General features: G+C 38.2%; 1 protein-coding gene across 2 annotated transcripts in view; it reads right to left on the bottom strand.

Moving 5' to 3' along the window:
* Nucleotides 1–22,716, bottom strand: part of LOC139954952 (cullin-associated NEDD8-dissociated protein 1-like) — a 37,379-nt gene extending 14,663 nt beyond the window's left edge. Inside the window, exons 1-23 of one of the 2 annotated variants that reach the window (XM_071954975.1) lie at nt 22,552–22,716; nt 18,514–18,615; nt 18,126–18,193; nt 17,099–17,211; nt 16,546–16,646; nt 16,064–16,130; nt 15,248–15,346; nt 13,644–13,770; nt 12,933–13,041; nt 12,116–12,172; nt 10,988–11,094; nt 10,237–10,391; nt 9,585–9,699; nt 8,705–8,890; nt 7,014–7,125; nt 6,264–6,357; nt 5,594–5,711; nt 4,364–4,529; nt 3,509–3,608; nt 2,557–2,751; nt 1,887–2,047; nt 1,560–1,655; nt 571–638 (exon numbers count right to left, since the gene is read on the bottom strand). In XM_071954975.1, coding sequence (XP_071811076.1) covers nt 571–638; nt 1,560–1,655; nt 1,887–2,047; nt 2,557–2,751; nt 3,509–3,608; nt 4,364–4,529; nt 5,594–5,711; nt 6,264–6,357; nt 7,014–7,125; nt 8,705–8,890; nt 9,585–9,699; nt 10,237–10,391; nt 10,988–11,094; nt 12,116–12,172; nt 12,933–13,041; nt 13,644–13,770; nt 15,248–15,346; nt 16,064–16,130; nt 16,546–16,646; nt 17,099–17,211; nt 18,126–18,193; nt 18,514–18,615; nt 22,552–22,593 — 2,558 coding nt within the window. In that variant the 5' untranslated portion in view covers nt 22,594–22,716. The remainder of the gene's footprint in view (nt 1–570; nt 639–1,559; nt 1,656–1,886; nt 2,048–2,556; nt 2,752–3,508; nt 3,609–4,363; nt 4,530–5,593; nt 5,712–6,263; nt 6,358–7,013; nt 7,126–8,704; nt 8,891–9,584; nt 9,700–10,236; nt 10,392–10,987; nt 11,095–12,115; nt 12,173–12,932; nt 13,042–13,643; nt 13,771–15,247; nt 15,347–16,063; nt 16,131–16,545; nt 16,647–17,098; nt 17,212–18,125; nt 18,194–18,513; nt 18,616–22,551) is intronic. The other variant, XM_071954976.1, reaches the window with a different exon arrangement.
* Nucleotides 22,717–22,928: the final 212 nt, after the last annotated feature.

Here is a 22,928-nt window from a genome sequence, read left to right as displayed (position 1 = left end):
ACATGTTCTACCTACACTACTATTGTACTTACACATGTTCTACCTACACTACTATCGCACTTACACATGTTCTACCTACACTACTATCACACTTAACATGTTCTACCTACACTTCTATTGTACTTACACATGTTCTACCTACACTACTATTGTACTTACACATGTTCTACCTACACTACTATCACACTTAACATGTTCTACCTACACTACTATTGTACTTACACATGTTCTACCTACACTACTATCACACTTAACATGTTCTACCTACACTACTATCACACTTAACATGTTCTACCTACACTACTATCGCACTTACACATGTTCTACCTACACTACTATCACACTTAACATGTTCTACCTACACTACTATTGTACTTACACATGTTCTACCTACACTACTATCACACTTAACATGTTCTACCTACACTACTGTTGTACTTACACATGTTCTACCTACACTACTATTGTACTTACACATGTTCTACCTACACTACTATTGTACTTACACATGTTCTACCTACACTACTATTGCATTTACACATGTTCTACCTACACTACTATCGCACTTACACATGTTTTCCAATTTCTCCAAGTGACAGCAAGGCAAACAATGTTATAGAGTCTGACGATTTCGGATTCTGAAACAAAAAAACAGTACACATGCTAAAAGAAGTTACAACCATTACCACAGAACTTGTGATCAACTAAAACAAACACCCCTTTCTTTCCTATATTTTACAAATAAATATTCTTTTTAAATTTATTTAGCAACCTTAAGGTTTTACAACAAGAGATAACAAAATTTGTACTGCTCCACACAAATATAATTTCAAACGTACAGAACTAAACAATAACAACTGTCACTCTTAGAAGATTGTACTACAGACAATACATGACGAGCCTTGATGAAAAGGAAGTCAATTTTCGTCCAATAAGTCCATTTTGAGTCCTATCCCTACCTACTGTATACTGACTAGCTAGTAAACATTATAACTCAGACACGCAATAAACCTCTTCATTACTTCATTGACAGTTGCATAGTAAACAATAATCGCTGTCCTTCTTGAAATTAACAGCTTTGCCTTCTTGAATTTAACAGCTTGCCTCCCAGAAGTTTAACAGCTGTCCTTTTTGAAGTTTTAGTACTAACAGACTAAGTACATGGTGAGTTGAATGAAAATATCCATCCAAGGTGACTATTTGGGGATCCTATTCTTATGCAACATTAGCGGTAACATTTGTCCATTTGATAAACCCAGTTATCCACGGTATTGTATTTTTTTCATCTCTCACACACTCTCTCTCTGTCTCTCAAGACGCACCAACCGAAGTCTTTCCATTTAAGCAATACTTTGTTAAAAAACAGAAACATCTTGCTCTCAGTCATACATGGATAGCTGTTCCATAGCCTATCCAGTAGCAAGCACTCTGTGTATTAAGGTACCATTCACCACATAACATTATGTAACCCCACCATCTTGGATACCGTTAGATATTATCAGCTAACACTGCATCATTCCTTCATGATCACAGATGGAGATGATATCAAGGTGACTTACCTTGATGTCATTCACACACTGCGTGATCACAGACGCTCCTTCTCCAGGGCATGCAATGGTTAAGACAGCCACGCATTTACCAACCGAATGAAAAGCCTAAAAGAAGGGTAGAAATGAAGGCACAATAATTACAGAATTCATATTCTGTCACCCTTCCATCTGTTAGAAGTTGCTGGCAGAGTATCATACCTGTATATCATATTTTGGTACGCCCAAACAAAACCGAAGAAAAGTACTATTTTATAAAAAATGAAATTCAATCCTAGAAATAACATGAAAAGTGTCAAACTTGCATCCTTTTCCAGAGTTTCAAAAGCAATGAGTTACCTGTTTGTGAACTGCATAATGACTTCCACTTGGTTGTGTGGTCTCTGAAGGGTTGTAGATGGGGGCCGTCAAAAGACCCAACAGGTCTCTGAATTCCATCTTGGGTGTCTTTGTAGCAACGATAGCCTCAAAGAATGCCAGCAGGGAGGTCAACGCAGCACCTGCAAAGAAACCAACAATTTTTAGCTTTTATTTTCTTCTTTTTATTCACTAATTGAACAGATACAAAAATGCATGAAAATGGATCAAACTATTATGGGATTTTTTTAAGACAATGTTCTAGTCAGTTACAAATATGTGATTAAGAAGTTATATAACTATGTACCCAAATCTAATAAGATTGGTTTGTTTGGTGGGCTCTTTCTCCGAACGTAGGTTACACTACTATCAATCCACCAAATGCACTTAATGTGCCAACCGCCCCTGTTACTCAAGTTCTATTGATCAAACAAACTTTACCAGTAGCTTTTCAACTCATCCTATTGCTTCACTTTGGGGTTATTCATTCCAATTTTGGTATTCTCAACCTTCTCCAGGTTGCAAAATTCCCTTTTCCCCCCCCCCCCCCCTTTTTTTTATTCTTTTTCACCTAAGCTATACTTCTTCTAAGTTTGCTTACCTGCTCACAACACATCGAAAGCGAAAGCAAAAGCAAAAGCACAAAACTCACCTTGTAAGAGCGGTGACCGGACCAGGACAAAGATTTCTTTCACGATATTGTCACAGACCTTCCACATGCTCTTGGGGTGTTTGACCGACAGCGAGGTCAAAAGGTTAAGGGTCAGCTGGGAGATGTGGAGGTCGCTCTCGTTAATTAACGGTGGGACCTCCGCCAAGATGCCGTCAATCATCGGTTCAGAAATTTCTACGAAAGGTAAGTAAAAAGGAGAAATTAATTTGATCAAAAAACCGAATAGCTGTCTATCGAGATGAGGACATTACAGATGGCAGTTGAATAGGATAGAACTCAATGTCATAGTGTCTCTCTAATGGATTGTTAGTCTCATAGCTAACATAGTTGGAAATGAGGACAAAACAAACAACATTTGAATAGGATATAGAACCAAATGTCATAGTGTCTTTCTATTGGATTGTTAATCTCATAGCTAACATAGTTCGAAATGAAGACAGAACAGACAGCATTTGAATAGGATATAGAACCAAATGTCATAGTGTCTTTCTAATGGTGTTAATCTCATAGCTAACATAGTTCTGTCTATATTTAGATACATATTAATGCAAGATTTCACTTCTTCTATATTAACAATACAAACTAGTTTTGTTTTGAAAAAACTAGAGTTTGTTAACATACATAGCATTCAACACAAACTTTAAGTACTCCAATAGAAATGATTAGAATCATATATGGATCTAGCCACTTTTGTGTAACATTTTCTTGTTAAACACATAAAGCTAATTGCAATGTACATGTTGTTACAGGCAAGCAAGTTTTTACACATGCATTGTGAAATGAAATGAATCGCAAGACCTGTTGTTACTAATATGTATAAATAATCATGTGACATCAATCATGTAAAAATAATCATGTTAAAATTCCAAAGAATGAAGTACTGGTAAATAGGTAATTGCAATACATGCTCCCGGCATTCTGGCATACTCACCATAATTTTTGATGACGATATCTAGGGTACCTAAGGTTGACAACTTCAGCGCTCTGTGATTCTTCCTCAGGAAGCTAGCTAAGATGGGTACGCCTTGGGGCTAGAGAAAAGAAGATTGGAGCATGCATGAGACAACAGTGAGACAACATGAGACAACAGTGAGACAACATGAGACATGAGACAACATCTGATCAATTAAGTAAGATGTACAAATACACTAGCAAGAGAGTTCTTGCGCCACCTAGCAAGACAAATCAACTCGTCAGAATCAGGATTCCATGTGGTAGCTACATGAGAAGGTGCATGACTTATGCATTGCACAATTTGCTCACCAAAGCAAATTAACTTGTATTATTTGGTCTATTCTTTAACATTCCAGTCCACCATCCTGGCTGATTACTAAACCCTTACACATTTCTTAACCCAACCATCATTTTCTACAACTTATTCTCTGAACATTAAGATCAATTATTATTATTTTTCATATATTTTTTCGTCTTTCAGATTTTCTCCAAACGAGGGTAAAACAAGGACAATGTTGTACAAGAGAGTTTACCAAGAAAATACTACAACTTTTTCTCTTCACATCACAGGGATGAGCCTGCTGTAAAAAAAAAAATCACAGAACTTTGCAAAAATTGCGGTATAGGCTCCAGTTTGCGTTTGTTAGGATAATAGTTTTTGTCCCCGAGGTAGAAAAGAAATCACGGATATTCCGCAAATTTGCAGAAAAAGCTCATGCCTGACATCGACACCAACAATAATTATTTTTATTATTTGTTTCTTTCATCTTTTCTTCTCAAAAGAATTGATTGGAATGAGGGAGAAAAAAGAGGGCAACTTTTCATAACTCACCAAAATGGGGGAAATATCAATCTTAAGAGGAGAGCCAGCTATCATCATGAGAGCCTTGACCGTCTTAAGTCGTGTGATCTCGTTACGCAACCGGTCCAGGAAGATCGGTAGACAGGTCCCCAGCTCTGACGTCAGGTGATCGCCTAGGTTACAAATAATCTGACCCCTGGAATCAAAAACAGAGCAACAAGAATGATGGGTGCATTGTTGGTAAACTCCCAAAATATTTCGGGTGAGAAAATGGCATTCAAGGACCAGAGAGGTGTCTTTAGTTTCAGACATAAAATAAGATTTATGGCATATTGTTAAAGTTATGGTAATCACTACAGAAAAAAAGCAAACCTTTTGTCCTGGATCCATGAGCAACTTACTGATTTGAGTTGAGCTAATTTGAGTTTTTTCTCTTTTATTTCTTTGAATACTATTTCACGTGACCCTCTACCAGAAGAGGAGTCACTCACATGACCCTCTACCAGAATAGGAGTCACTCACATGACCCTCTACCAGAAGAGGAGTCACTCACGTGACCCTCTACCAGAAGAGGAGTCACTCACGAACCCTCTACCAGAAGAGGAGTCACTCACATGACCCTCTACCAGAAGAGGAGTCACTCACGTGACCCACTACCAGAAGAGGAGTCACTCACAAACCCTCTACCAGAAGAGGAGTCACTCACGTGACCCTCTACCAGAAGAGGAGTCACTCACAAACCCTCTACCAGAAGAGGAGTCACTCACGTGACCCTCTACCAGAAGAGGAGTCACTCACGAACCCTCTATCAGAAGAGGAGTCTCTCACATGACCCTCTACCAGAAGAGGAGTCACTCACGAACCCTCTACCAGAAGAGGAGTCACTCACATGACCCTTTACCAGAAGAGGAGTCACTCACGTGACCCACTACCAGAAGAGGAGTCACTCACAAACCCTCTACCAGAAGAGGAGTCACTCACGTGACCCTCTACCAGAAGAGGAGTCACTCCCATGACCCTCTACCAGAAGAGGAGTCTCTCACGTGACCCTCTACCAGAAGAGGAGTCACTCGCGTGACCCTCTACCAGAAGAGCAGTCACTCACGTGATCCCCTACCAGAAGAGGAGTCACTCAAGTGACCCTCTACCAGAAGAGTAGTCACTTATGTGACCCTCTACCAGAAGAGGAGTCACTCATGAACCCTCTACCAGAAGAGGAGTCACTCACATGACCCTCTACCAGAAGAATAGGTTACTTACATGCATGAGATGGCCCTTTCCTTGACTTCTTGATCAATGTCTGCAGCTTTAAGTCTAGTCAGGGTACACTCGAATAAATCCAGGACAAAGGGAGTAAAGTCAAAAGACGTCTCAATGTCTGTTTCATCAAAAATGAGAGAGATGAAGGTTAAAATAAATATTTTGGATTATGATTTGTGATCATGTTTATATATTCATATTTGAAATTGAATGCTTACTCGGGATATACTTTGAAGTTTTAACTTGAGTTCATTGAAACACTTGTAGCGACCTCCATTTCAATAACTATCACAAATTGATCGTAAACCCAAGTTCCTTGAAACACTTCTAGCACTCTCCATTATCAGTAACTATCACAAACTGATCGTATCCCCAAGTTCATTCTACCTGATAAAGCAAAAATTCAGCGGACACAATCATCCTGAATTTGGATTTTGATTACAGCTATACAGTGGGGTGGATTAGGGTTGGAGGTGGGTGTGGGATGGAGGGAGGGAGCAACAGAAGTAAACTGACATTCCATCTGCAATGATGGAAGACACACCTCTCTTTGCCAGTGACAAATAAAAATGAAAGGAATATTTTTTTTTCAGTTCTCTTTGTTTTCTTCTTCTTCATAAAGTTATAAATTAAATGGCAGTAATTTTTTGAATCCACCAAACAGTCTTACCTATCGGTCTGATGACTTTCACCAGGGTCTGTGTGACGCACAATGCTTCAGATGTCGTCTTGTAGAATGAGTCTCCGACTGCAGCGATGACAGGCTTTTTAGAAGAAACAAAACGCAAGAAACAGATGAGTCGAGAAAGATGGTTACTGTTTTACAAAAGTTGACGTGTATGATAAAATTTCTTTTTAATAAGCTATATTGGTATCAAATATTGGGCAAAGTACATTTATCTTCTGGTATTATTCTTTCTTTTGTTTTAACAATCTATTTCTTAATTTATTAGTCATAGATAAAACATTATTAGTCATTTGAAAATTGTCCAAACTTGTTCTCAGAACTTGATCCAGAAAAATTGTTACCACTCCAGGGAAAAGCATAACAAAAGAGTCTTGAGAAAAATCAACCAACCTCTGAACTATTAAAGTTTTAGTGTCTGTGTTACATAAAAACCAAATTAAAAATAAATTTTAAAAATTTTGAAAATATTTGATATGTCTTTTTTTTTAAAAACCTGATTACTAGGTCTACCCTTCTTATCATTAAAAAATTTGCAAATTAAAACATTTTAATGTTGCTAAACATTTTCAACCAACATTTTTGGGGTACTTTTAATACCCTCCTTTTCTCAAGTTACCATCAACAATATCTTTATTTCTGCAGATAATATAAATCAAATACTTAATCAAACACTGTCAAACAGACCTGTCCTTTATAACTTAAAACTATTTAAGAATTTCCTGGTGGACCTACCGGAACAAGAATGGTGAGGTGCGGGTGGAAGACCTGCGGGTTGTGATTCAGCAGAAGGCAATTCAAAAACGTCAAGGTGTCGATCTTCATGTTGGAGCTACCATTTTTATCGCTACGGAGACAAACGTGAAAAATTCAAAAGTTATTAATTTAAGTTTAATTTAATTTTCAGGTTTACAATCTTGTTCAGGGCCAAGGCCTTCTCACACGACTTAACAACACAATCGACTTACACAATCGCAATCATTGTGATGTCAGTTGAACTACATAAAACCGGCAAAGAGAGGAAAAAAATGACTTTTTGAACATTTAATTCAATTTTTCGTCTACCTCACTCTGAGTGAGGGAGCTTTCCTGCCAGTTTCCAATGTTTAAGAGGTTCTCTGGACACTGTAGATGTACTCTAAAGCAGGTGATTATGAAATTTATACTTTAATTTAACCAAAAAAACTTGTCTGGTTATCAGAGAAAGAATATTGGTGGCTAATACTACTACTACTTGGCCAAACGGATGTCATGTGCCTATTACCAACTGTTGACAAAATACATTCGCCCCAAATCCTTGTACGCTAATAAGTCTAGCCTCCATTCTATGGCTAACTTACAACAATATTGCCTAAACTTTCCTAAAGGCATATTGCCTGGTATTGGAGCAAGGATGTGGTTGGTTAGCAAGTGAACTTACCCCAGGGAATATATTATGCCTGGTACCAGAGCAGGTATGTGGTTGGTTAGCATGTGAATTTACCCCAGGGAATATATTATGCCTGGTACCAGAGCAGGTATGTGGTTGATTAGCATTTAAACTTACCCCAGGGAATATATTATGCCTGGTACCAGAGCAGGGATGTGGTTGATTAGCATTTAAACTTACCCCAGGGAATATATTATGCCTGGTACCAGAGCAGGGATGTGGTTGATAAGCAAGTGAACTTACCGCAGAGGATATATTATGCCTGGTACCAGAGCAGGGCTGTGGTTGGTTAGCAAGTGAACTTACCCCAGGGAATATATTATGCCTGGTACCAGAGCAGGGATGTGGTTGGTTAGCATGTGAACTTACCCCAGGGAATATATTATGCCTGGTACCAGAGCAGGTATGTGGTTGATTAGCATGTGAACTTACCCCAGGGAATATATTATGCCTGGTACCAGAGCAGGGATGTGGTTGATAAGCAAGTGAACTTACCCCAGAGGATATATTATGCCTGGTACCAGAGCAGGGCTGTGGTTGGTTAGCAAGTGAACTTACCCCAGGGAATATATTATGCCTGGTACCAGAGCAGGGATGTGGTTGGTTAGCATGTGAACTTACCCCAGGGAATATATTATGCCTGGTACCAGAGCAGGTATGTGGTTGATTAGCATGTGAACTTACCCCAGGGAATATATTATGCCTGGTACCAGAGCAGGTATGTGGTTGATTAGCATTTAAACTTACCCCAGGGAATATATTATGCCTGGTACCAGAGCAGGTATGTGGTTGATTAGCATGTGAACTTACCCCAGGGAATATATTATGCTTGGTACCAGAGCAGGGCTGTGGTTGGTTAGCATGTGAATTTACCCCAGGGAATATATTATGCCTGGGGAGAGCAGGTATGTGGTTGGTTAGCATGTGAACTTACCCCAGGGAATATATTATGCCTGGTACCAGAGCAGGTATGTGGTTGATTAGCATGTGAACTTACCCCAGGGAATATATGATGCCTGGTACCAGAGCAGGGATGTGGTTGGCCAGGGCTCCAGGGGATACGTGGATGAGCTCCGTCAGGAGACACAGACAGCCCTGTCTGGTCTTGGTACTCTTTTCCTTCATCTGTTTATGTACGGCTTTAACGATGTTTGGCGTCTGTTGTCTTAGCAACGCTACCGGTCTGTGGGAGCAGACAAGGCGAACAATAATTTCGATTATATCATTTATAGATACCTTTCTATCATCAACTTGAAGCAGGCTGATTTAAAACATGATAGCATCTCCCTCATGTACCACTGATACACTCTGAAATCAAACTAATGTATCAATGTTACAACCGATATGAACACTGGGGGAATTTACAACATAACATCTCTTCATATACCCACTGATACATGTGAAATCAAACTAATGTATCAATGTTACAACCGATGTGAACAATGGGAGAATTAACAACATAACATCTCCTCATATACCCACTAATACACATCAAATCAAACTAATGAATATCTATCATTCATTTAGCTATTCATCCACTGAACAAAAGCTGCTGCAACAGTGTTATTGTTGTGTCGACACATGTGAACACCTCTTGGAAATCAATCTCTTCAATAGATCTCACCACTCTTAAAACAAGGACCTATGCAATAATTGTTAACTTTGATGTTAACAGACGTGAACACTAAGGATAAGTCTGTAAACTACACATTGGCACTTTAAACTAAGGACTGCTGCAAAAGTATTTATGTCAGAACAGATGTGAACACCTTGAGAAAGCCAATCTAGCACTTGAATAAACAACAAGGGCGACAACACATGTGAACATTTTGCAGTTCTGTTTTTTGGGGGTTCCCCTGCAGTAAAGCGTTACTTACCCTTCTTCCTGTTCCATCGCATCAGGGTCATAAATATTAACATTGATTGGCTTGGTCTGTCTCAGCAGGGCTATGTACGCTTGAAAGATGTCTGCTTTTACATTTTCTTCTCTTTCTGTAAGGATTAAGAAAACTTGGGAGGGTGAGCATGAAACCAAAGGTTAATATCAAAACATCTCTTTCAAATGACAAAATTAATTTCCAACAACCATGATCAGATCCTATCATTGATGATCTCTCCTTCAAACGGGAGATGCCTTAAGGGAGGACAAAAAGTGAACTGGACGGCTAGAAACATGGATAGCAAGAGTGCAGTGAATGTGTGGAGACAAGTGAGATGGACGTGTACTAAAGACAATGCAAGTCACAGATGTAATGTAGTCACAGATGTAATCTGTCGATGCAACTCGTATTCCTACACATTCAGGAAATCTCTTACCTATAAGAGGGATTTAACACAAAACTTGCTGGATCTGCCAAAGTGATTACAGGGGCCTGAAGACATATCTTACAAAAAAACATTAAAGTTGTGGTTATTATTGTACTCCTGTTTGCATGAGTACATAGACTAAGCGAGGCACAGAAGCTGACAACCCAATAAACATTGCTCGTTTCTGTTTCACTTTCTAATCCCTTTTGAATATTAACAAACCTTTGAATCGTCCAATGAGAGCAGGTGATACGGTCTTATAGAAGTCTGGGAGCATGTCATGCCTGGATCCAATCACCGCCTGCAGACATTTGGCTGACGCCCGACGGACCTTCCAGCTCATGTCGTCGTCATCGCTGTATTCGTCGTCGCTCTCACTGTGCAAAAATCAACAAAAGATCAAGTTAAGCATTAAGTTGTTGTAAAACACAGAACATTGAGATATTAGTTCTACACCTGATGGTTGCAAATGTTACTAATACACACCGACCTGAACACCTAAACACACATGGAGAACTGATAGAGTTTTGTGACTGTATCAGCGCTTCTGCCCACGAGAGGTGGTCTAGGCTGCCTGATAGCATAAATACTGTTCGTTAATATTCACAGTTCTAAGAATACAACAGCACATTCACAGCAGTTTTAGCTTGACCTACAATCAACCTGCATACATAACAACAGAGGTCAAAGTTGTATTGTAATCAATTGATTATGCTAATTGTCAGCTTATAGCTATCAGCATGCACTGTGGCGAAAAGATAAGGTTTCCTACCACTTGTTCATATTCATATATATTTATAAATATCTATATGTGTGCCAACAAGTCAAGTTATCAAAATGAGGACATGCACTGGAGACGAGAGTTACAAGCAGCAAGGTGAATAAGCTTCTCCTATATACACTTAGACAATTAGGACAGATGAAGACAAAAGAACTGAGGTTTGCAGGGTCAAACCATACCCCTGTGACTTACCCCTCTTCTTCTCCATCTGTGTCCATGGCATCTTCCTCTTCCTCCTCATCATCGTCATAGTTGTAGTTAGGATCATAGCAGAGATACTTCAGACAGAGCTCAATAATCTACGGGATCAAGTAGAGCATCTTATAGAACGGTACTGTGACATTCTTCAGACAGTGAATATGAATGATAGATGATCTATGGGATCAAATACTCTATAGCTATAACCATGATTGTGTGAGATACCTCAGGTAGAGGTCACTGATCCATGGGATCAGATATAGCATGTCACAGAATAGTAAGTACTATGACATACTGTACTTCGGACAGTGAACATGAATGACGAATGATCCATGGGATCAAATACTCTATAACCATGATAGCGTGAGATACCTCAGGTAGAGGTCACTGATCCATGGGATCAGATATAGCATGTCATAGAATAGTAAGTACTATGACATACTGTACTTCGGACAGTGAACATGAATGATGAATGATCCATAGGATCAAATACTCTATAACCATGATAGCGTGAGATACCTCAGGTAGAGGTCACTGATCCATGGGATCAGATATAGCATGTCATAGAATAGTTAGTACTATGACGTAATGTACTTCAGACAGAGAACATGAATGATGGATGGATCCATGGGATCAAATACTCTATAGCTACAACCATGATAATGTGAGATACATCAGGTACAGGTCACTGATCCATGGGATCAGATATAGCATGTCATAGAATAGTAAGTACTATGACATACTGTACTTCACACAGTGAATATGAATGATGAAGGATCCATGGGATCAAATATACAAGATTAATGAATGAGTACTAGATGATCATACATGTGCAATACATGATCAGGAATAATGGAGACACTACTGAGGTGAATGATCCATGGAATCAAATATAGAATCTTTAAGAATAGTATTGAAACATACTTTAGACAGTTTTGAATGACAACTATTAAATATATGTGATTTAATTTGCTACATGATTCAGGTAGCTTGAGAATTTTCAGCCATAGTTAAGTGATAAATTGAATCAAACATAGCAGCTTAAAAAGTTCTCATATGGAGAAAATATGGAGATTAAATATGTTTACTTATACCGGTGTATGAGAAAACTGTGCGTCCTACCTTGTGCAAATATGGAGATATTTCTTTCGGGCACCTTCTCACGAAAGATTCAAATGCCTATCAACGAAGGGTAAAACAATAAAAGACAGCATATGAGATGAAAGTGTAAAAAGAGAGATATTTCTTTCGGGCATCTTCTCACAAAAGATTCAAATGCCTATCAATGAAAGGTCAAACAATAAAAGACAGCATATGAGATGAAAAAGTGGGCAATGGAATACTAAAATTCTTCCCGTACAACTGGAACCTCTACCACAATTATGTTGTTGTCCCATCTGGCTTCCTAAGAAATGTTTTGTTCCAGATCAAAGAGTTAACTGGTAGCATCTGAATAAGACCATGCTCACCATGTGGAATGCACCCTTGGTCAGGCATAAGGACCAATATTCACTTCTCTCAGCTGGAAATGCTCTGGTTAGACTGGTTATTCCCAAGAACCAAAACATTCAAACAATGTTTTGTTTGGTTGCCTTTCTCTTAGTCCAACCTTGTAAGCAACAAGCCATTTGATCCCTCACATGCAATGCTACGCCCCTGCTCATTGACACAAAATAATCTCCTTTCCAATAAAAGTCATAAGACACAAATTTGAGAACTGGTGCCATAGCAACAAACACCCTTATGACATAAGTGTTTCTGAGGCACAGTAACCTATCAGTGTTGACAATTAACATATATACATTGACTTTTTTATGAGAACACACACTTTACTGTAAGTGATCATATTTGCAAGATACCACTATAGGGACCAGAAGGGAGTTGAGAAGGGGAGGGGAGGGGGTGATATTTTTTTAAAGATATATGCAGTCAGACTTACCTGGAGACAGTACTCTTGGAGTTCATCGTCGCCCTCTACCTGACAAAATTTCACAATGAGTGGGATGATCTTCTCCATGTGTTCTCCTACTCGATGTCCCGCTTGACGACTGACAAACAAAATGCCAAAACCAGAGTGTTGTAAAGATAACATTGCTTAATCTAGTTATAATTACATTTTTTATTCTGGGTGACCCCTTGCTCCAACAAATGTTTTTTCTTTGGCTTTCATAGAAAATTGAGGACCCTGGTCTAGGGAATAATACAGCAGTTGCAGTATGCGTATTTGTTACACCACATTACATAAAATTCTAGAATATATTGATTTGTTTTCATTTCATCTTCAGAAACAACCCTCAGGGTTCCATGACCCTCGAATCCCATCTCCCAGCCGTTATCTCCTTCACTCTTACACCCTACAGAGTTCCACCATACCCTGACAACCCCCAGCCGACCCTTCAATCCACCTCATACCGGTAATGTACTGTACCACCACCATCCTGACTCTACAGCTTCAACATGCTTCACATCACACATGTCTTAGACAAGCTATCACAACAGTACCACCACCAGAAAACAAATTACTTGACATCAATATTATCTACAAAGGGACCTCCCACATCATCCCCCTCACCTCCTGGACAGCCCCCACTCTCCCATCCCTCCCCCACCCCCTCCTACCCCTGCTCCTTTGTGGATTAATTGTACTAACCTAATGGAAGCTATGCACTGTATGAATGTCCTAGTAGTTGAGGGATTAGTGTTGGCACTCAGTTCGTTAAGAAGAAATTCAATTAGGTCGTTGAATAAATTCTTGTTCGAACTGAGCACTAAATGACCTGGAAGAGAAAAAAAAATGAAACTGTTGTTGTCCTCAATGCATTAAATCTCCATGAGAAACAAAAAAAAAAAAAAAACACGAGCGTGCCGTTGTAGAATTTGGTCTTCTGGCCCTCCTTCAAGATTTATGGGGTAAGAGATACTTTTGATCTATAAGGATTAGTATGTAATCCAAGCTGAGAGTGTGACATCGAAAAGTGTACCTTTAGGAGTCCCATTCCTTGAGAGATAATTTGCAAAGAAGTTTGAAACTGCATTATCAACGATTAAAGAAAGCTGCTCAGATTCAATAAAAAAAATGTACATGCCGTAGTAGAATTTGGTTTTCTGTTTGATATCAATATAGACAAGATAAAGAGTTTTTCAGTCAATTACTATCGCAAATCAATGTTTTCTCCATGTATAATCCTTCTTTGGTGATGTATGAGGTAAGAGATACTTTTGATCTCAAAGGTTCAGAACGAAATCCAAGCTGAGAGTTTGTCATCGAAAAGTGTACCTTTAGGAGTCCCATTTGTCGAGACATTATTTGCAAAGAAGTTCAAAACTGCATTATCAACGGTTAAAGAAAGCTGCTCAGATTCAATTAAAAACATTGTACATGCCGTTGTAGAATTTGGTTTTCTGTTTGATATCAATATAGACAAGAAAAGAGTTTTGCATTCAATTACTATCGCAAATCAATGTTTTCTCCATGTATAATCCTTCTTTGGTGATTTATGTGGTAAGGTAAACTTCTGATCTCAAAGGTTCAGAACGAAATCCAAGCTGAGAGTGTGTCATCGAAAAGTGTACCTTTAGGAGTCCCTTTCGTTGAGAGATAATTTGCAAAGAAGTTTGAAACTTCATTGTCAACGATTGAAGAAAGCTGCTCGGATTCATCCCTCGAATTCATCGTATCACACACTTACAGCATATGTTACACTCTCTCCCAAAGTACTTAAACCCAGATGCGACATGCAAATAGTAAACCTGGATAACTCAATGATACATTGCAAATTACACCATCTTCGAGGTACTTCTTTTCAAGACAAAATAGAAGGAACAAAACAGTCACAAAGTGCTTATCTGCTTCAAAAGGCCTGTGTAGGTAAATATCATCAAAGTTAGAGGGCCTCACTCTTTGAATCCTAGCAGGATCTTCTCCAGAGGCCTTTAAAGAAAATCCTGCCATGATTAGCATTTAAGTGCCAGATCCTTTAACCTTTAACTACATTATACATTCTCATATCTGAAAGAAATAATGTACGGCACTATTTTTCTGGACATTTTCAAAATACTGCTAACGTACCAGTGGCATCATTTCACATACTGAATAGACAAACAACACAATATTTCCCAAAGCTCTAAAACACCCAAATGTATCTTGAAACTAAATTGTCCAAGGGAATGTCCCCCCCCCCCAACCCGATCCTCCCCTAGTAGCAGTTTTTATTTAGGAAAGGGCAAAACTGGTCAAATTATCATCAAACTCACCCAAAGCTATGATGGCCCTCTTCCTGACTGCCATTCGAGAGCTACTTAGCTGAGGGAGTAAAGCTGACTGGATGGTAGGGTGAAAACTTATAAGTAATGCTGTAAAGAACGGAAAAAAACACAACCGTTTGAGATTAATCAAAATCATCAAATTAAAATCAAAATCATTAGAATTATCAAAATGTTCAGGAAATTAATCATAAGTTTTAACTCAAATTTGGGACTTAACTATCTATTTTGCTCATTATCTCCAAGTGTTGTCAGAATTAATACCTTGGCACTTCAGACAGAAGGAAGAGGGGTCTTAGTTCTTTCATTTGCCTTGTTTATTACCCTTTTGTAAATACAATTGTTTACCAGAATGAAATCCTTCTTACATGATAAATTTGGATAATCTCTCAAACTTACTAGTTTGATCATTTATAAAACGCACAAACTTTACATAAGAGTCTGTCCCTAATGACGTACTGTTGCAAATTGACATTATTCCTGTACACCAAGACTGACCCACTTTGGGGTATCCACCCCCACCCCCCCCCCCCCTTATGCTTACTTTCCAAATCAACATTTTGAAAGTCCTACTTTTTAAAATGTTTTAATTAGCCTGAATTGTGTATGGATTTAACTAGCAATGTCCCCCATTCTTATTCTACATTTGAAACATACAGTACTTATCCTCAATCCTTCAAACTTGTTTTCTTAATATATGTAACTTCTTCGTATTATAAAGTTCATAGCCATAAAACTTACGTCCAAACCTGCTAAGCAGATCACCAAGAATACAAACAATGAAGAGAATAAAACAAGTTAACTTACGTCCAAACCTGCTAAGCAGATCACCGAGAATATCAAGAGCTTCCAACTTCACGGAAACATCCTCCTGCTGTCAACATCAATCAGAATTCAAGAAAATCAAACCATTTTAGAAACATCCTAAATCATTTCTTTTAAGGTAGAAAACCTGAACAGGATGGCAAGAAATGGCAGGTTAATTGTCTTATGTCAATCAGCATTGCAGAAATGAAACAGTTAGAGAAACTAATTCATTCATTAATGGATGAGGGGATAGGGGGGAGGGGAGGGGAAGGGAAGGGAGGAGAGGGGTGGGGAGTGGAGAGGAGAGGGAGAGAAGGGGTACGGTGGGGATGGGAGGGGAGGGGGAGGTGGGTGTCTGGGGCCAACACTTAGACTTGATGTAAAACTCAAATGAAACTGATTGACTATTGACTTCATTCTGTATTATCGAAACATATCGGTTGACATAAAGTTAAGGATTAATTTTTCAGTTGATATCCTACCTTGGTAATAGCATTGGTTAGTCTTCCTGTGATTCCTTTACAAATACTCGTTGCTAGAGTGTTTGAAGACGTTGGTAATTCATTGATCACTGTCTTCAAACCTGAACGGAATCCAAGAAAAATGGGGGGAAAAAACAATAGAGCTGTTCAAGAAACTGACAGAGCCCTTACTCTTGCACACAAACAAGACTAAGAAGGGCAGAGAACAAACTTTTGTAAATGAATTAAAACATTAAAACATCTTGTTGCTGGAGTATCTGGGAAAAACTCACAAAATTTAACATGCTAAAATTTGCTAGAAATATTCAAGAATGGTCTGAGGCTGATTCTCCAGATTATTCCCAGACAGAGCTGTACATAGGAGAGTTCACTTAGATAATTAAACGTCCAAGAGGGCGACAAATGTTGGTGGCAGTAAAAATGCGTGTCTAAGTTTGAATACTTGTGACCATTATTTAACTTTCTAGCATATTTGGAGGCAAAACTGATGCTAGATAATGAAGCTTGTCCATCAGAGAGCCTTTCACCACAGTACATAACATTTGTAACTCACCGATGCTGGAGATGTCTCTCAACTGTTCCTTGTCTGATAACATATTGTTGCAGAGTGTTTCGACGATGGTCTCAACCTGATAGTCCTTCACTTTGGAGACCAGCGGGCCAAGACTAGGGAACAAACATTGATATTAAAGAGCATCATTGTATGGAGAGTGCATGCTATGATGGCACAATACAGACTAAGGTAGGCCTATATTGGTCCTCCTTTGTTGCTTACAAAGACCACATATTTTGTATACGGACATCCAAATACCGAGAAATTATTATCAAAGTCGGTATACATATTAACACAAGAGTGAAGTGAACCCAGTCTACACTTGCACACAGTAGGTATCTCTTTGTACTTAAGGAAATACTGAGTAAAAATTTAAAAGTTTCCTTTGACTTTTTGTGTCTTCAATGTGTAAGTGTATATAGCTTAAGCTTAAGACCTGGCTGCTTGTGATATCTACCCAGTTTCAGTTTTGTAAACCCAGTCAACATATGTAAATAGTAGGTATCTCTTTGTTCTTGGAGTAAAGCAACTGTATGCCTAAAAGATGCACAAAACTATCCCTTTGACATAACAGCCTAACAATCAGGTTCCACACTAGACAGCCATGACAGTATAAAGCCTACACCATTGTTTCTGGTTGGATGAATACATCTCAGCTATTAAACAGCTTCATGCATAAGAATTCTTATTGAATAACCTTCTTATCATTGGATCTTCCAAGGTATTCATGTTTAAAAACAAATAAAAGACTTTTAGACAAGAATCACTCTGGGAACCTGCTGATTATTGTTGTAATAGAAAGCACATTGACAGAGCTATTTCAAGTTGTAGCTGTACATGTCCTTCCTCTACTCAGCCCCCCTCCCACCCACCCCTCCATCACCACCACCTAACACACACACACAAGTAAAAACTGATTGACTGACATAGTCAAAGACACTCTTAAAGTTGTCATCCTGTTAGTCTCCAGTCTTAACTTGCTACCTGTGTCATGTAAAGGCTGTTGGTAACCACACCAAATACTCACCATTTAACAGCCAAGTTTTGTACCTCGCCATTTTTATCTTCTAAGAGCTTCAATAACATTTTGACCACCTGTAAGAACAATAAGGAATCGTCGCTTGTGACTGCACAAACAAATCGAGGGCTATAAAAGCAATATATTATACAGCTTTAGACGGAAAGGGGTTCAAATAATTTCTACGAACAGTCATATATATAGTACAAAATGGCCATGATGTTATCAGACGGTAACGAAAACAGCCCTGTTTTAATTATCGCTATGATGGTTCGTGTGGCAATCTCGTGAACACGTACATAAAGTAAAGTGACCAACACTACCCAGCGAGTCCACGGTGTAAAACCAGCTGTTTTTGAGAAAATTTGTTAATCAAACGTCAAAAAACCGAACGAACCTTTCTCTCGCTGTCATCGTCCAATTTAATGGAGTCCTTCTGAAGTTCCGTCATGAGATCATTTGTGGCCATGAAACGGAAATCTTTGTCACTGGACGTCATCTGAAAGATGAAACAGAATTTAATTTCTATAATTAGCAAGAACAAATATTTACTTCATGAAAGCAGAAAACAAATTGTTCTTATCTTGTTATTGTCTTTACAACTAACCTTTTTAATTCTGAGTCATATACATCTTTGTCGATTGATTATGGTAGGTAGTCTTTAATAACGATAGATGAACCAAGGGCAAAATTGGGAATATGATCATAAAATCTGACTCTTTTGTGCAAGTCAGTATAAAATCTGCCATTACTGACTCAATGGCTGGCTTGTTGTACAGTGGGTATGGCAGTTAGGTACTATTCTTTGATTATCAGAGAAATGTTTTAATGCCATGTTTAAATCGTTCGAGCAAGACCGATGACATTAAATGAATCAGGAGTGAGTTCCACAAGCAAGAAGCTGTGTGTTGGACGCTTGCATCACTAAATGTCTTCACCGACTAGTGGTGTCCTCAAAAGGAGTGAGGGAGGGAACCTGGTCCCATGCCTATTGAAAAAGACCCGAAGTCTGTAAAGCACTTTAAAATGAAGGAAGTGGTATTTATAACAATACTGTAGCATAGACACAACGCAATGTTCCCTTGTGAAGGTAAAAGCAATGTTCAGCAAAAAGCAGTAACAACTTTTAATTTGTCTTTTTTATAGCCTAATGGGTGGACTCCAATATCTGAGGAAGTTACCCAAGCTTAGAAAAAGTTAACCAATTTGATTATATTAAAGCCTAGACAAATTTAAACAAGAGCATCAATGATGCAGTATCTCAATACTGGAAGTTTTAATTTTGATTCCTAATTTCAAATCTTTGCTCTGTCTCTACAATTATCAATATCAATCATGGTACAACAAATACATAACTTGCATTTTTGCTACTTTGCCACGAATAGTCTCTGCAGGTTACACTTTATCCTGCTAGTCTTGCCTTTAGCGCTCATTGCCTGTTAGTCGAAAGAACGACATTGCAAGGTTTAGTAATGTCATAGAATACCTAAGAACTTGTTTTTTATGTGGTATCCTTCATCTTAGGTCAGTCTCTGTTGGACTTTTTGGTCATATAGTTTGACGTCAATGACAACAGCCAAATTAGAAGAGGCGAACAACTCGACCATATTCTTGATGCCTGCCTTGAGAGCTAGGCCTATTGACCTATGTATGTTACTGTAGTGGTGACTACCATCAAAACTGTGTCCATTTCTAGATATCAAAACAACCCACGTTTTTCCATCTCAATTTTTGGACATGAAGATTTCATGGATTTATGACTTGGAAAAAAATAATGTAAAAGAAGATTAAAAGTTTTTATATGCAAGTGATGGGTGGCCTCCTCTTCCCCTAATAGCCACCTCAGTTCCTCTCCATTTTGTTATTTTATTTTAATTCTTTGTACATTTGATGTCAAACATTACAGGTTCAAAAGAAAGCTAAACATACTTCATATAACCTTATACATCTTATATCCTTATAAATAAAACATAACCTTATACAATTTTTATAATCTTATAAAAGTTGTGATGCTATGGCCGGCTCATCTTTTATACGTACCCATCAAACAAACTTACCCTGGTCCTTCCTAGGAAAAGCTGTTTGAACACCAGTACAATGCTAATGTGGCTATCACTGAAAGCCTAATAGGCCTAGGCTTATATATATATATATATATTTTTTAAATGCACTAGGCCTACAGTAAGTAGCCTTCAGAAATACAAGAATGTGTATACGTAATTATACAAAATACATGAAGGGCAATCAAACAAACTTATCATGGCCCTTGCTCTGAAAAGCTACCTGAACACCAGTACTATCCTTAAATGGAATTCAGCAGTACAGAATGTAATTAGCATGCAATACACTAACACCTCGCGTACCTAACTACACTACAGAAATTGGTCGCGAGCGTAGCCATTTTCGTGTAGCTGTTATGAGTCATAGCCAATCTGCTACAAAACAGACTTGGGGGCGGGGCTTAATCATCAAAAACGGACCTTTTTACTAATAGTAGGGGCGGCAGCTCAGTGTTGTTTTAAGAAAGAAAAATCATTTAACCATCAAATAAAGCAAATAAAAGCCATAAAATGTCATATACAAGTAGTAAAATTCTTATTAATACCTACCTGTAAACAACAAATGAAAGTTTAAAATGTTAATAAAATATATAATACATAGGACCCTATCTTAGACGATACCACTGTTGAAAGACAGTTCTATTCTATTCTCTTTCATAAAACATAAGTTTTGGAGCGTGTGCAAAACAGGTCTGCCAAAGTGTGTTTTCAGTCCAAATTGGCCCGATTTGGACATAAATCGGTGAAAAAGTCACAGAATGAGATACAATTCTGGAATAAAAAATAGTAACTTTTGTTGGTCTATATGATATATTCTTGCTCTGGAAATTCCAGAGAAAAAGAACTTTGTTTGAAGACGCTGAAAATTTTTTAAGAGAACAGAGAGTCCCACTTACTGTTACAATATCTCTATACATGTAATGTATTGAGATAAAAAAAAAAAAATTATATGCAAAATTAGGAAGTAGGCCTAGGGTTAATGAAGGGGTGCTCTGCACTGCTGGGATTTCCAGCACGTAAGTTTTAAGAATAACTGCTACCTGACATTTTGTAGCATGAAAATTTAAATCTATATACAGTATACTAGCCTATTTTATAAACGGATACCTACTCCATTCACTGCTGAAGTAATTTCTGTAGCCTTACCATCATAAAGACGAAACATTCTCCTTCAGACCATCAACAACATTTGTAGCATTTGACTCAAATTAGGTCCAGTGCTTATATGAGGGGTTAAGAATACTTTTTTCAAACTATAGGGGATCCCTTATCTCTGGAAAACCTTGCTCAAAACTCCTACAAGTACTTTCAACAAACTTTATAAAAAGTTTGTTACTGATGACCAGGAGATCAAAAACAATGGAGTCAATAATTTGTGCACAACATTTGAAGCAATACTTCACCATTTCCATTGGCCAGTATCTCAAAATGGTTGAAACATTTCCAAAATTATCATATCCATTCCACAACCCTGAATTTGTATACATCATTATACGATGACAGACCACCGACAAGTTGTCAAAACAGATTTTATGTTTTGATCCGATTCCCTAGCATAATGACATTTTCTTCATAAATATGGTAACCATAAAATATATTTGATAAATTATTTTTTAAATGTTGAAAACTGCAGACTGGGGATAGGCCTAGGCTAGAGTGACGAATTTCCCCTCATGCAATTGTGCCAAACTACACTATCATTTTTTTTACCAAGAAGATGTTGCAAATGTTGCATATTTAACAGCAAGATTTGTTCATATCAGACTTCAAGAACACAATGCACAACTTTTTGTTAGGACTAAATTAGGCTAGCCTTGGCCTATAATATATCCATGCATATCCATACTGTTATTAATAGGCCGTGGCTATTCTTACGACGAGTCGTAACAATTATTTATAAACTATTCTTACGACAAAGGCAAATTCAAGCGCAGTAAAGTAAATAAAGCAACTGCGCATGTAGTAGGGGTAACCCTAACCCTAAACATAACCCTAAACCTCAATCCTAACCCTTACCCTAACCGGAAATTATTGTTTCTCCTCGTCGTAAAAATAATACTCCTGGTCATGAAAATAGCAACTGCGCATGCGTAGTCGGGAATTATTGTTACGACTAGTCGTAACAATAGCCACTTTGTTATTAATATTAGTTTATGTTATACTAGCTTAACCTTAGCTTATGTTACCCCTTGTGCTAACATAAGTAACATTAGCCCTATCCATTTTCGTTACTTAACTCGATTAGGCCTATTTGAATTCATAATATCCTATATCATATCCTGTCATTGTATCCTATACGTGCATGACTAATACTCGGTTACACAATAATATAACATTAGGCTACAGTGGTAGGATTTCGAATCTATGCAAAATACCTTCTCCAGTAAATTGGAGATGTGGTAAGATACACTAGTCATATTGCAGCTCGTGATTGCTTCCTCTGCTAGAAAACGAAAGAGATGGACTTCTCAAAAGTCATCAACTGGGGTAAGTTTCATAAGAGAGCGAACGTTCAACACTGACATGCCCATAGGCTAGGCCGTCTATCTAGCGTGACCTTTGACGAAGGGCAACACGCATGCGCTGTTCACTTTCTGTATCAACTCCTACAACAGCGTTGCCAGTTTGGCATTTTAAACTGCAAATATGAAACATTGGCGTTTCTTTGAAATTCATTGGCCGGAGGGAAACCAAACGTTCGGCTAAACAGCAATCCGGTGCTGTGTTTATTATTATTTGGCGTATTTAATGG

Source organism: Apostichopus japonicus, chromosome 17 (genome assembly GCF_037975245.1).
Source record: "Apostichopus japonicus isolate 1M-3 chromosome 17, ASM3797524v1, whole genome shotgun sequence".
Classification (NCBI taxonomy): Eukaryota; Metazoa; Echinodermata; class Holothuroidea; order Aspidochirotida; family Stichopodidae; genus Apostichopus; species Apostichopus japonicus.
This window is presented reverse-complemented; position numbering and strand designations above follow the sequence as displayed.